Source organism: Eupeodes corollae, chromosome 2 (assembly GCF_945859685.1).
Source record: "Eupeodes corollae chromosome 2, idEupCoro1.1, whole genome shotgun sequence".
NCBI classification, from domain to species: Eukaryota; Metazoa; Arthropoda; class Insecta; order Diptera; family Syrphidae; genus Eupeodes; species Eupeodes corollae.
Window position 1 is genome coordinate 90,779,424 of NC_079148.1, and position 13,945 is coordinate 90,793,368.

General features: G+C 35.1%; 1 protein-coding gene across 2 annotated transcripts in view; it reads left to right on the forward strand.

Moving 5' to 3' along the window:
- The window catches only part of LOC129946026 (uncharacterized), a 109,265-nt gene extending 106,415 nt beyond the window's left edge, over positions 1-2,850 (forward strand). For both annotated transcript variants that reach the window (XM_056056038.1, XM_056056037.1), the window contains exons 5-6: positions 1,578-1,950; positions 2,021-2,850. In XM_056056038.1, the coding sequence (XP_055912013.1) occupies positions 1,578-1,950; positions 2,021-2,331 (684 nt within the window). In that variant the 3' untranslated portion in view covers positions 2,332-2,850. The remainder of the gene's footprint in view (positions 1-1,577; positions 1,951-2,020) is intronic.
- The last annotated feature ends 11,095 nt before the right edge of the window (positions 2,851-13,945 follow it).

The window sequence follows — 13,945 nt, forward strand, 5'->3', positions numbered from 1 at the left end:
AGAAGTCGACGTCTCATAAATTGCATTCATCATTGATTTCTTTTGGTCCCGAATTACTTATAACAGCTCAATGCTCATCTCTTACGAGGACAGCTTGAATATTTGTTTTCAAAAAAAAGTATTTTTTTCAAGTTCATAGATATTAGTAAAAGAATGACTTACTTACTTAAGGTGGCGTTAGAGTCCTGTGTGAACTAGGACATCACCCAACAAACTTCTCCATCTAGCTCGGTCCCTAGCCAGATGTCTCCAGTTCCGCGCTTCAAGTTGGGAGAGGTCATTTCCCACTTGTGCGCCACCAGATCCGCGGTCTTCCTCTCCTGCGCTGTCCTGTGAGTGTGGGTTCGAAGACTTTCCAGGTCGTCGATCCATCTTCTCTTCCACTCCCCTTCGATGCATACGGGATCGTAGATCACACGAAGAACTTTTCTCTCGAAATGACCCAAGGTCCTCTCATCCGCTTTTGTCAAAGTCCATGCTTCTGCACCGTATAGCAGGACGGGGATGATGAGGGTCTTATATAGTAACACTTTGGTCCCTCGAAAAAGGACTTTACCGCTCAATTTATTTCTTAGTTCAAAGACACAGCGGTTAGCAAGAGTTATTCTACCTTTGATCTCAGCGCTGGTGTTGTTTTATGCGTTTACAGCGGAGCCTAAGTAGACGAAGTCCTTGACTACCTCAAAGTTACTTTTCTGTTCTGTCGGTGGTGACGTTTTGACCAAGACGTCGGTGTTACATGGCCTTTCTTGACGACAGCATGTACTTTGTTTTGCCCTCATTAACCGTTAAACCCATTTTTGCCGCCTCTGCCTCAATACTCACAAAAGCCCCATCAGCATATGCTAGTAATTGGACAGACTTTTGAAAGATAGTGCCTCTAGTGTTGACGTGTGAGCCCTGCACTATTCTTTCCAGTACGTTGTTAAACAAATCGCATGACAGCGCATCACCTTGTCTAAACCCTTTTTTGACATCGAAACGTTCTGTTAAGTTGTTTCCAACCTTTATGGAGCAGTGTGAATTCTCCATGGTCATCCTGCACAAACGGATGAGTTTGGCAGGGATGCGAAAACTAGACATGGCTCTATACAGCTTGTCCCTGTAGACGCTGTCATATGCGGCCTTGAAATCTATGAAAAGATGGTGGGTGTCAATTTGGTGTTCTTGGGTTTTTTCCAGGATCTGCCGTAATGTGAATATTTGATCGACTGTGAACTTTCCTTGTCTAAAACCACACTGATAAGGTTGGTGATGATGGGCTTCAGACGTTCACACATTACGGCAGAAAAGATTTTATAGGCGATGTTAAGTAGACTGATTGCTCTATAGTTGGTGCAGTTTAGAGGGTCTCCTTTATGAAATTTAAAACTTCATCTAGTTCTAGAAAGGGCTGTATTCATGAGTAAAGTATGAAAAGCTGTTTCTTGTATAAAACTTATTTTCAACCCAAAAACTTATTCTTTTTGATGAAAATATAAAATAAACTAATATTTAATATTATATATTACTCTCCCCAGGAGTGCAAAACCTTACTTCCACATTTCATATTAAATGTTATTTCATTCTTATTTCAGATCGTTCATAGAGATCTCGCTGCTCGAAATATTCTAATAGATCACAATGGCGTATGTAAAATTTGCGACTTCGGTATGTCTACCGACTTAGATGTTATACAGAAAAACGACAAGCATTACGATGTAAAAACAATTAGAACAACTTCGAAGAAGCTTGATAAATTCAAATTTGATCTTGGAGAACGATTTATAAACAATTGGAGTCATGGCTTCAGTGCAAATACAAACACTAAGAAAACACAAGATACACTGGGTAGGAGACCAGCCTTGCCGATCCGATGGATGGCACCTGAAGCCCTCCAATACAATGAATTTTCCATTGAAACAGATGTCTGGGCATTTGGAATAGTTTTGTGGGAGATAGCAACCTTAGGTTCTTACAAAAATAAATTAAAACATATAAGCATAGAAAAAGCTCTTAACACTTATTTTTTTTATTGCAGGAGCAACTCCTTATTCTAATTTGTCTGGTCGCGAAGTCGTTCGACATGTTCTTCAAGGGACAAGGCCAGAATTGCCAAAAGATGGTCGTCATGGATTTTTCGATCTAATGTTACAGTGTTGGCACAAAGTGCCATCAATGCGACCAACGTTCCATGAAGCCCGGTTGGAAATTTCTCGGTCAGTCTGCAAGTGGTTGGACGAAGACGCAGCAACCTCCGATTACATGGACGTTAGTGGATTTAGTGAGGATCTGGAACACGGAATGGTTTACTTTAACCAAAGGATATCCGAATTCGAATGCGATATATGACAAAGATTTTGCCTCCCCTTATCCCACGTCTGTAAATCGAACATTTGAATGAAATGCAGATGCGTCTTGATGGACAGTATTATAGTAATTTATGCCTGATATACATACAACACATTACATTATATAAACCCCACATTATTTTTGAAGTTCAAATCCAAACACATTTTTTATTTTTTATTTAAATTTTATTTAGACATATTTAAACAAAAACAAAACACCGCTATGCTATTATATTTAGTTTAATCTAGTCTGCTTATTAGAATAAACAATTCATTTATTATTAATTGTATTATTATTATTATAAAATAAAAGTGTTATAATTTACACTTAAGAATTGTTATGTTTATGTGCAATTATTTTAAGCATGACAAACATACCCAATACACAACACACACCACGACACACAAGTTATTTGTTAAACAAATCATGTTTTTATTATTTGTAGTTAACATAATTCTTGTTATATTTATTTGTGTTGAAATTGATATCGATATATTTAATAAAAGAAATTGAATGTAACTATTGTTGTGTCTTTACAAGCGGTCTCTATTTTCTGATTTTTAGGTCCTGATTATGGAAAATAACTTTACCCACAGAAATAGCTTATTTTTGACGGCTCCAATATAAAAAAGGGCAATAGACAAATTTTTGTACATTTATACAAATAGAAATTTTTCCTTCTCCAAAAAAGGGTAGGTAAGCAATACGTCTTGCAGTGGAATGGGTGGGCGTACAACTCAGAGCTTAGAGTTATTCCATCGAAAAACACCAGCCAGTAAAAAAAGTTTGATAAATGCAAACAAATCCGTCCTATCAATGTCAGTCCACTCTTAATCAAATGTGCGTTTCCATGGTTTTGAAAGCCAATATCATACATAACAAAGGAGGTGGACAGAATAACTCGAAGCTTGAAATTTCTTCAGCTGTTATTCTTGAGGACGAATAACGTGTCAATCCTGGCAACAAGTTTAAAACGTTTTTCCTCGAACCTCTTACAGCAATGTTTTCAAACTGATTTTAATTATAACTTATTAAGTCATTTTTGACTTTTTCATTTGCCCAGAAACAGATGCAATTTCACCCTCACTAGAGCTGCTATCCAATAAATCAGCTTCCTCAACAAGGTTTTCGAATTCCGTACATTGATTCATTTTCATCCGAAACTCTCAAAGAAAATTCACTTTCACTATCACTCATTTTTAATAGGAAAAAATTAGTCAAACTTGCAAACAAAAGCATGACTAGTCACTTAATGTCAAAAAAAGAATTCTAACAATAACTGAGAACAAATAAACAGGAAAATTTAATTGACACTCTATTTTATACAGTAGGGTCAATTTTGACCCGAGGTCCACGAACGTAAAAAAGTCTGTACGTCCTAAAATAACAAATAATTTTTTACATTTATAAGCTAAATATATAAATTTTAAAACTTTAGAAAAAGCCATGAAACATCAAGTTCCTAAGAAATTTAGTTTAGGAGAAATCTTTAGTTTACTCCTAAAATATGTCAAAAATAACCCGAGGACTCTATAAAGGATTAATCAATATTATGTTTTAAAAATGTAATTTTTTAAAATTAAGATACTTAGGAAATCAGTTGTTTTTCTTTGAGTTATTTTTATGAAACCTTTACCAGTATAGATATGTAAGATTTTATTCGGCTTACGAAACTCGAAAATCATTTCTGCACACCTTGATATTATTATATGTAAGACAAAATTTATTTGGTATCGATTCCAGCAACGTAAATATGAATGTACGAACTCTACTCTACGTACAAGAAAGGTCAAAGTGTTCAAAAATGTCTATTTTCTTGTTTGGCTTTTAAAAGTACCTACATTTCTTTTCAAATTTATACACCTCAAAAACGGGTGATCATTTATAAGATATAAAAAAAAAACATATATGCGTTATAAGCACTAAGTCAAAATTTATTTTCAGATTTGTCGACCTGAAAATGTTGATATTTCTCGACGTTTCAAGGCTCCTAGAAACTGCGCGTGGGTGTGCACGTACGCTTGAACGTTCGGAAAGCTTTGTGTGTCGTCCATATCTCAAGATATCTACTTCAAATACATTTTGTTATACAGATAATAGTGCAGAAAGGGTTTTAAGAAACTAAGTGGCTGTTTTTTTCCCAAATCAATTTTTAAAAAAATGAACATTTTGGTTAACTTAAAATATCTCACGAACCATTAACGCTAGCGACTTGAATTAAATTTTATATTATATATCGTCACGCTACCAACCTGACATTAATTTGGAGAAAAATTCAATTTCAATTATCGCTGTTTTTTATAAATAAAAAAAAACTGAAAAAATAATTGTCACCTCAAATATTTTACGAACCAGAATAATTGTCTGCAACAAAAAACAAAGTTTTTGATATTTGGTTAAATTTTCATTAGAAATTTTACAAAAAAAATAGAAACCTTAAAAAGAATTACCAAAAGTTGGTAAATATGATTTTCGACACAAGTATATTTTCAAAAAATAAATACATTATCTTCAAAATAAATTCATCTTTTTTTAAATCCAACAATCACCTTTTTCATACAAATTCTACAAAAAATGTTGCACAACATTGGTAAAAATTGATGTTCTATTCTGGATATCTCGTGATTAAATTAAGGTATTGACTTATAAATGATTTCATTCTGAGCTAAATTGTCTTAGGAAAAATAAAAAGACGCCCATGTTTTGAATTTCGATCGAAAGTGAATTAAAATCAATTTTTAATTTCACGTGAAATGAAATTGCATGTTCTTCAATTCGATCGATTTAGAAAACTTCTGTACTGTCAGAACTTAGGGATCAACCATTTTTATTTTGGTTCTGAAGTAAAATGTTTGCTGTCTTGAAGATGATGCAATATTATTCGCAATTTTAAGTGAAAAAAACTGAGCATAATTTAAGAGAAAAAATAAGAAGACGAATTGTGAGACAAATCAAATATATTGGATTTACCTGACACAATGAAATTGTGCGAAAATTATGTCGAATTGTTCTGATAAATAAAGTAAATTCTTGATTTCCCCTTTTAAGCTTTCATTACAACTTTAGATTAATCAAAGACACTTTTTTATATGTTCTAAGGGAAATAGAACCTTTTACCTTCATCGATTTCTTCCATTCAAAAACATGTTGCAATCCTCCGATTCCTAGCAAAAGCAAGCTATCAAAGATCAATTCACAAAATAAAAAAAATTGATTTTAATGCAATAAAAAAATGGAACAAACCTAACTACAGAACATCCATTTGCATGTTTGAAAATCTAATTCAAAGTAACGAGTTGTGGAACACCCAAATTCACTTTCGCAAAGTGTATTCACAATAAGTGAAATGCAGAACACGGGCAATAATATTAGTTTGTTAAGAAATAAAAACTTTCAAGAAATGCTACTAAAATGGGTAAAAATTGGTTTTTGACTAAAAACCTCGTTTCGGAAAAAATATTTCGGAGACGTAGTTCATAAGTTCAAATAATGTTTGTAGTTCTAAAAGTTATGTGTTTCGAAAATTAAGACACTCACAGCGCAGAAAGCTTATTACAACATTTACAATACCTTCTTGATGAAGAAAAGAATAACATTTTTGGGATACCATCAACCTTAAGTCAATAGTTTTTTCCTTCATAAATCTTTGTTTCTATAAGACCAATATCTTAGCTTTTACACACACACAAAATTTAATTAAATTAAAAAAAATTAATCAATGTTCATTTAACAAAAGCTTTTGTCATTTAAATATATTTATTAGAAACATAGTTACAGAACTCATGTTACTCTCGGATTTATATTTATAACTCAAGTTGGTGTAGGTAGGTATCTCGTTTCGAAGATTAATAACTTCTTTCTTTTGTCAATATGATTCTTGTTCGAGAAATTATAGAAAAGTTATAAAATTCAAAGTTTGTTAACTGAATAGAGCTAACGAACCGTTATTTAATCCAGAAATCATCTTTTCTTATGATCTAGCGTCATCGCCAACACGGCTATGGTGACCATCTTACCACGTGTATTCATTTTGAAACGCTTTATTTATTTGGTAAAAAATAGATGCAAACATTACACACATTTACTTTTAATGGTTGAATAGCATTTTTGACGAGACGAAACACACGTATCATTAGCAATCGGCAGGTTCAGACGACATAAAGGACTTGAAAGTTAGGCAAGTTTCTAGCTGCCAAAAAATTACCTTCCAAATAAGGCAACTTTAATTTAAAGCTGACTGGAAAGTAAGTCAAGAAAAATCTGCCTAACTATCAAGTTAAGTCTACTTCTATCAAAATGACAATTGATAATGTTGTTTTCATTCAACTGAAAGCTGAACTTTATTACTCTATGATTTCGTTATTTTCTGCACAACTTTATTTAATGCTTTCTGTAAAAGGGTTCCTTGTAAATTTGGAAAAGCAATAACTTATATATCTTTACCATACAAAATACAAATCGTGGTGGACTTGAAGCTTTCCTGAAGAGTGATTTTAAGACAGTGATTTGTTGGTACTTTTTGTATTATGAACTTAAAGTAAAAATTTGTGAAGTAAAGTTCTGAATTTGAAATTCATGACCCTTGAAAAACAAACAAGTTGCCTTTGCCAAAATTTACGTTTAAAGATTGAAGTTGACTGCATATGAAGTCTCTTATGTTGGCTGAACCTGCCCAATGTCTTTTCAGATTCCATCGACTGTGAGAAATCGCCCAAAGAACGATCTGCAGAAGTCCTATTTTTATATATTCAAATCAAATGGGGTGGCTCAACAGTCCGTTGTGAACCAGGGCCTAGTGACTTACAACTCTCAACATGTTTTGAATTTCGATCGAAAGTGAATTAAAATCAATTTTTAATTTCACGTGAAATGAAATTGCATGTTCTTCAATTCGATCGATTTAGAAAACTTCTGTACTGTCAGAACTTAGGGATCAACCATTTTTATTTTGGTTCTGAAGTAAAATGTTTGCTGTCTTGAAGATGATGCAATATTATTCGCAATTTTAAGTGAAAAAAACTGAGCATAATTTAAGAGAAAAAATAAGAAGACGAATTGTGAGACAAATCAAATATATTGGATTTACCTGACACAATGAAATTGTGCGAAAATTATGTCGAATTGTTCTGATAAATAAAGTAAATTCTTGATTTCCCCTTTTAAGCTTTCATTACAACTTTAGATTAATCAAAGACACTTTTTTATATGTTCTAAGGGAAATAGAACCTTTTACCTTCATCGATTTCTTCCATTCAAAAACATGTTGCAATCCTCCGATTCCTAGCAAAAGCAAGCTATCAAAGATCAATTCACAAAATAAAAAAAATTGATTTTAATGCAATAAAAAAATGGAACAAACCTAACTACAGAACATCCATTTGCATGTTTGAAAATCTAATTCAAAGTAACGAGTTGTGGAACACCCAAATTCACTTTCGCAAAGTGTATTCACAATAAGTGAAATGCAGAACACGGGCAATAATATTAGTTTGTTAAGAAATAAAAACTTTCAAGAAATGCTACTAAAATGGGTAAAAATTGGTTTTTGACTAAAAACCTCGTTTCGGAAAAAATATTTCGGAGACGTAGTTCATAAGTTCAAATAATGTTTGTAGTTCTAAAAGTTATGTGTTTCGAAAATTAAGACACTCACAGCGCAGAAAGCTTATTACAACATTTACAATACCTTCTTGATGAAGAAAAGAATAACATTTTTGGGATACCATCAACCTTAAGTCAATAGTTTTTTCCTTCATAAATCTTTGTTTCTATAAGACCAATATCTTAGCTTTTACACACACACAAAATTTAATTAAATTAAAAAAAATTAATCAATGTTCATTTAACAAAAGCTTTTGTCATTTAAATATATTTATTAGAAACATAGTTACAGAACTCATGTTACTCTCGGATTTATATTTATAACTCAAGTTGGTGTAGGTAGGTATCTCGTTTCGAAGATTAATAACTTCTTTCTTTTGTCAATATGATTCTTGTTCGAGAAATTATAGAAAAGTTATAAAATTCAAAGTTTGTTAACTGAATAGAGCTAACGAACCGTTATTTAATCCAGAAATCATCTTTTCTTATGATCTAGCGTCATCGCCAACACGGCTATGGTGACCATCTTACCACGTGTATTCATTTTGAAACGCTTTATTTATTTGGTAAAAAATAGATGCAAACATTACACACATTTACTTTTAATGGTTGAATAGCATTTTTGACGAGACGAAACACACGTATCATTAGCAATCGGCAGGTTCAGACGACATAAAGGACTTGAAAGTTAGGCAAGTTTCTAGCTGCCAAAAAATTACCTTCCAAATAAGGCAACTTTAATTTAAAGCTGACTGGAAAGTAAGTCAAGAAAAATCTGCCTAACTATCAAGTTAAGTCTACTTCTATCAAAATGACAATTGATAATGTTGTTTTCATTCAACTGAAAGCTGAACTTTATTACTCTATGATTTCGTTATTTTCTGCACAACTTTATTTAATGCTTTCTGTAAAAGGGTTCCTTGTAAATTTGGAAAAGCAATAACTTATATATCTTTACCATACAAAATACAAATCGTGGTGGACTTGAAGCTTTCCTGAAGAGTGATTTTAAGACAGTGATTTGTTGGTACTTTTTGTATTATGAACTTAAAGTAAAAATTTGTGAAGTAAAGTTCTGAATTTGAAATTCATGACCCTTGAAAAACAAACAAGTTGCCTTTGCCAAAATTTACGTTTAAAGATTGAAGTTGACTGCATATGAAGTCTCTTATGTTGGCTGAACCTGCCCAATGTCTTTTCAGATTCCATCGACTGTGAGAAATCGCCCAAAGAACGATCTGCAGAAGTCCTATTTTTATATATTCAAATCAAATGGGGTGGCTCAACAGTCCGTTGTGAACCAGGGCCTAGTGACTTACAACTCTCAACCATTCCTGTGTGCGAGTACTGTTGTCAGGAATGGAAGGGACCTACAATTTTGGGCCGAATCCGAACGGCTAGTTTGAGAAAGCACTTTTTCATGACAAGAATTACTCTTGAAGGATTTGTCAATTCCTCGCAAGAGGCAGTACCCGCGAAAATAATTTTTTTTTTTAAATTAAGGTGGCACAGGCAGGGGTTGAACCCAAGACCTCTTGCATGACAGTCCAACGCACTTTTTTTTTTTTTTTTTTTTTTTTTCAAATTCATTTTTATTTATTCAATCTTAAACCTTTCTTAAAGCTAGACAAAAATTCATAAAACTAGCCTAATTATCCATAACTTACAACTAACTTAATGGTCCCATACGGACACTCTAAGTTAAACTATAACACTTAAAACTAATGCCTTTCGGCCCTAAGATCTATTTTACTTCATTTAAATTTTATTTATTTTGTATTTATTAGAAAATTATGAGAAAAAACTAATATCAAGGTCTTTTTTTATTTTTACTTAAAAAACTACTTAAAATTAGGTCCTTAAATAAAACTTAAAGCTAACTTAAACTACCTATTCTACCTATAAACTACTTAAAACTAGAACAACCACAGCAGCAAATCTAACGTGTTTTGTTTTTATATTTTACTGTCTTTTTTTGTATGGTTTTTTTTTTTTCTTTGATTTTTTTTTTTTTTCTTTGATTTTTTTTTGTTTTTAATTTATTTTTTCTTTGTTTTTTTTTTTTTATTTTTATTTTTTAATTTTTTTGTATTTTTTTTTTTTTTGTGCCACCATGCCTATTCTACTTAAAACTAAACCCTAAAACTATAAAACAAGTATGTAAGCCGGCCAAGGCTTAAACCCCATCCCGACCTACCCATTATCAAGTGCCGATTGAAGCCACCAAAACTGGTTCTCCTGCTTCACCCTATCAGTTCGGTCCCGTTCGGACACAGCCCTACTGAACCGAAGGAGCTCCGCTCCGCCTTGTGCCATGACGTCCCGACTGTACGGGAGTCGCCTATCCACGGTTCTTCGTCTGACGTGGTAGATTAACGGAACTGCCAATCTATCCTGTATCAGACCGCATCTATCTAAAAAGAGGAATGCCTCTGGGGGAATAAAGCCGCTCAAGCGTGCACTCTCAAAATACTCGTCGTTCGGATAGAACGCCCCGAAAATTAAATTGTTGGTCGAAGACATAGCTCTTGCAATGTGACCTCGAACGAGTTTTATCACGAAATTGTCAATTCTGTTGATTCGAGCCCCGTTGTACAGGACCTCGTTGGAATAATAATGCACATAAGAAGATTCGGCTGTTCGATATAAGCCGGTACAGCGTCGTAAACACTGCCGCTCGAACACCCGAAACTTCTCCATCTGGGAAGGGGCAACGTTGAACCACACAGGACAACCATAAACGATCATTGGCCGTATGAGGGCCATGTAGCAAATTACCTTCACTCTGGGGTCAAGCCGACTGCTAAAAAACAGCCGTTTCGTCAGAGCGAAGGCTCCTCTGGCCCTGGTCAGAGCAGCATTTATATGTCTGTCGAAATATAAATACTGATCTAACCAGATACCGAGGTACTTCACTACACTTTTGCTCGCTAATGGCTGCCCGTGAAGATCAACGATGACCATCTTGCGCCAGTTCTTACACGTATCCCTCGTGGCCCTAGCCAACGGAGTCCGGAACAGAATTGTCTCTGACTTCTGGACATTTATTTTCAGTTTCCAGTCGTCGCAATATCGCTGAATCTTGTCGAAATCACGCTGCAAGAGAATTCTAATAACCTCAACCTTTCGGGCCGTTCTGTACGCAATTAGATCGTCGGCGTACGCAATTGCCTTTGTAAGACTACCTATCAGATCGCTGGTGTAAATGCTGAAGAGAATCGGCGAATTCACCGCTCCCTGTTGAAGACCATTTTTAATTGAGAATGTTGTGGTAGAAGTTACATTGCCACTTTTGACAACAAACTTTCTACCGTTAAGCATATCATAAAGTATATACAACAATGGCTTGCTAATGCCAAACCTGCTCAGTTTTAGGTAAAGACCCTCTAACCATACGGTGTCAAAGGCCTTTTCCAAATCAACCAGGACAGCACCTGTGCATTGTTGTTTTGACTTATTCCATTGGATATCAGAAACGAGTTTAGACGCAGCATGAATTGTGTCATGACCCGCCTTGAACCCGAACTGTTTATCCGGAATAATTTTGTTGTCCGCAGCCCACTTAGTCAGAGCCCCATTAATGATCTTTTCGAAAACTTTGCTGATGCTCGGAAGAAGACTTATCGACCGAAGATTTGACGGGTTGGAGTTGTCCTTTCCCTTTTTCGGGAGAGGATGAACCACAGCGGTCTTCCAATGCACTGGATAATATGCATTATTCAGTGCATTGTTGAAGAGTGTGGTGTAAATGTCAATTGCTTCCGTCGGTAAATGTCTTAGCACAACGTTGGATATACCATCGATACCTGCTGACTTTTTGTTTTTTATTGAGTTGAAGATGAGCTGAAGCTCAACCTTCGTCACTAACAAGGGACTTGGTCCCGTTTGCTCGGCGATTATGGCATTTGCCAAGGAATCGTCATTGAACCGCATGAAACCGCGGTTCTCAGATCGCCAATGTGTGATATCATTACGGAGGTAAAAGTGATTAAGTAGGGCTCTGTTTTCCAGGTCGTGGTTGGGGCGAATGCTTACATTCACCTTGTACACTTGCTGGAAGGCAGCTCCCACCGCCTCCACTTTTTCCTTCGGATCTTCAATTATGTAAAAGTCATCGTCAAAGATGGCTTCCTCTGGATCTATTTGCGCAGTCATGAGTACGTCTCTGTTCTCTTCAGTTCTTTGGAGTTTAAGACACGGAAGGTCATTATCGTTTTTCTTCCTGAATATCTTGTTGATTTTGGGGAACATACTAGGGTCACTCGAATTAACTGACCGGATCTTGCGGTCCCAGTATTTGTTAATTGATAACCTGTAGTTCTCCTTAATCAACAGATTGACATTTTTTATTGACGACTTCAGTGTCCTAACCTCCAAGTCGCGTGGGTCTGTAAGTCGTCTGTACAAGTTTTTGAGTCTTGTCAGTAAGCCACTCTTGTGCCTACGTAGTGCGTCAATTGTCGCGTTTCTGTAAGCGTCCATTTGGTCCCGTTCTTTGTACTTTGGGATTGTCCGTTCCATCGTTCGTTTTATTGTTTCGTCCATCTGTTGTAAGTGTTGGTCGATTTCTGTATTTGTCAGGTTTCTGTTGTTTGGTGGGGCTATGTCACTCGAACGAAGTTCTCTCGCTAGGGCATTGGTGAAACGAGGCCACCGCATCTTACTGTAATTGTAAGAATGCGTTGGAACGTATTCCTCCAACTCCACGCGTTCGTTCGGAATCTGCATTACAGCAGCCAGTCCGCAGTGATCACTGTCGTACTCGACTGTCTGTAAGCAGTTTCGGGGGTGATTACCCACTTTGTCTGTAACTGTCAGTCTGGTGTCGTACAGCAAAAGATCCAGAAAGGAGCCGCTTCTTGGATACGATGGCCTTTCAGTAGCCAGCAGGTCGACGCCATATTCAACGCTGTAAAGATTCATCAAATTAAAAAGATGGTTACCTCTAGGATTACTATGTTGATTTCCCCAATCTTCATGTTTTGCGTTCAAATCACCGGCCAAGATGAAATAGTTTTCTTCCAAGCTCAGTTTAAGTTCCCTAAAAACAATCTCAAGTTCTGATGCAAAGTAAGTGACCTGCGGAGCTCCAGCCGCATAAGCCGCATAAGTCCAACGCACTAACCATCATGCCACGGGTACGGCATTTTTATATATTATTGAAATTTAATACAGTTGAACATCTGTTAGAGTAATTTAAAATAACATTTGCAATTTTAAAGAGGATAGGTATATTAAAAAAATATAGGAATAGTTTTTATTTAATTTGTTTTTATGTTTTTCACTTTGTAAATTGTAGTCGAATGAAGTAAAAATTGAGTTAAAGGGGTTCATTCGTCGATTATAATAATTATAGTTTAATAATTGTTGTCTGTAGGTCTTCGCGTGTAATAGATGGCGCTATATATGTTATATTTACGTAAAATATAACAATCCAGTCACCTCAGAAAAACAAGACTATGTTTTTATTTTACTTTGTAAATAATTATAAAAAAAAATTCAATGAGAAGGTAACTCAAAAATCGATTTTGTATGCAATGTCAAGCAATGTTGAAAACTAGAATGAAAGTTTCTAATTTTTATTTTTATTTGAAAACATATGTACTTTATATTTTGAAAGCCATCCGTACTATAGATGAAACGGAGTCGTCATACAATTTTCCAAGACTATAACAGAATTGAATTAAATCTGTGCTCAAAGTTAAGTTAATTTAAGTGGTTTACTGGTTTGTGCTGTTTATCCTCTTTTAAAATTATAAGTCCACCTAGGACAGTCCGTGGAGAACTTCGGCCTAGTGACTTACAACTCTCAACCATTCCTGTATGCGAGTTATGTTGTCAGCAAACGAGGGTACCTAGAGTCTTAAGCCGAATTCGAATGGTTAATTTGAGAATTCATGACAAGAATTACTCTTCGATAATTTGTCAAGATGCAGTACCAGTGCAAAAAACTTAAGATGGGACAGGCAGGGATTGAACTCAAGACCTCTAGCATGACAGTCCCACGCACTTA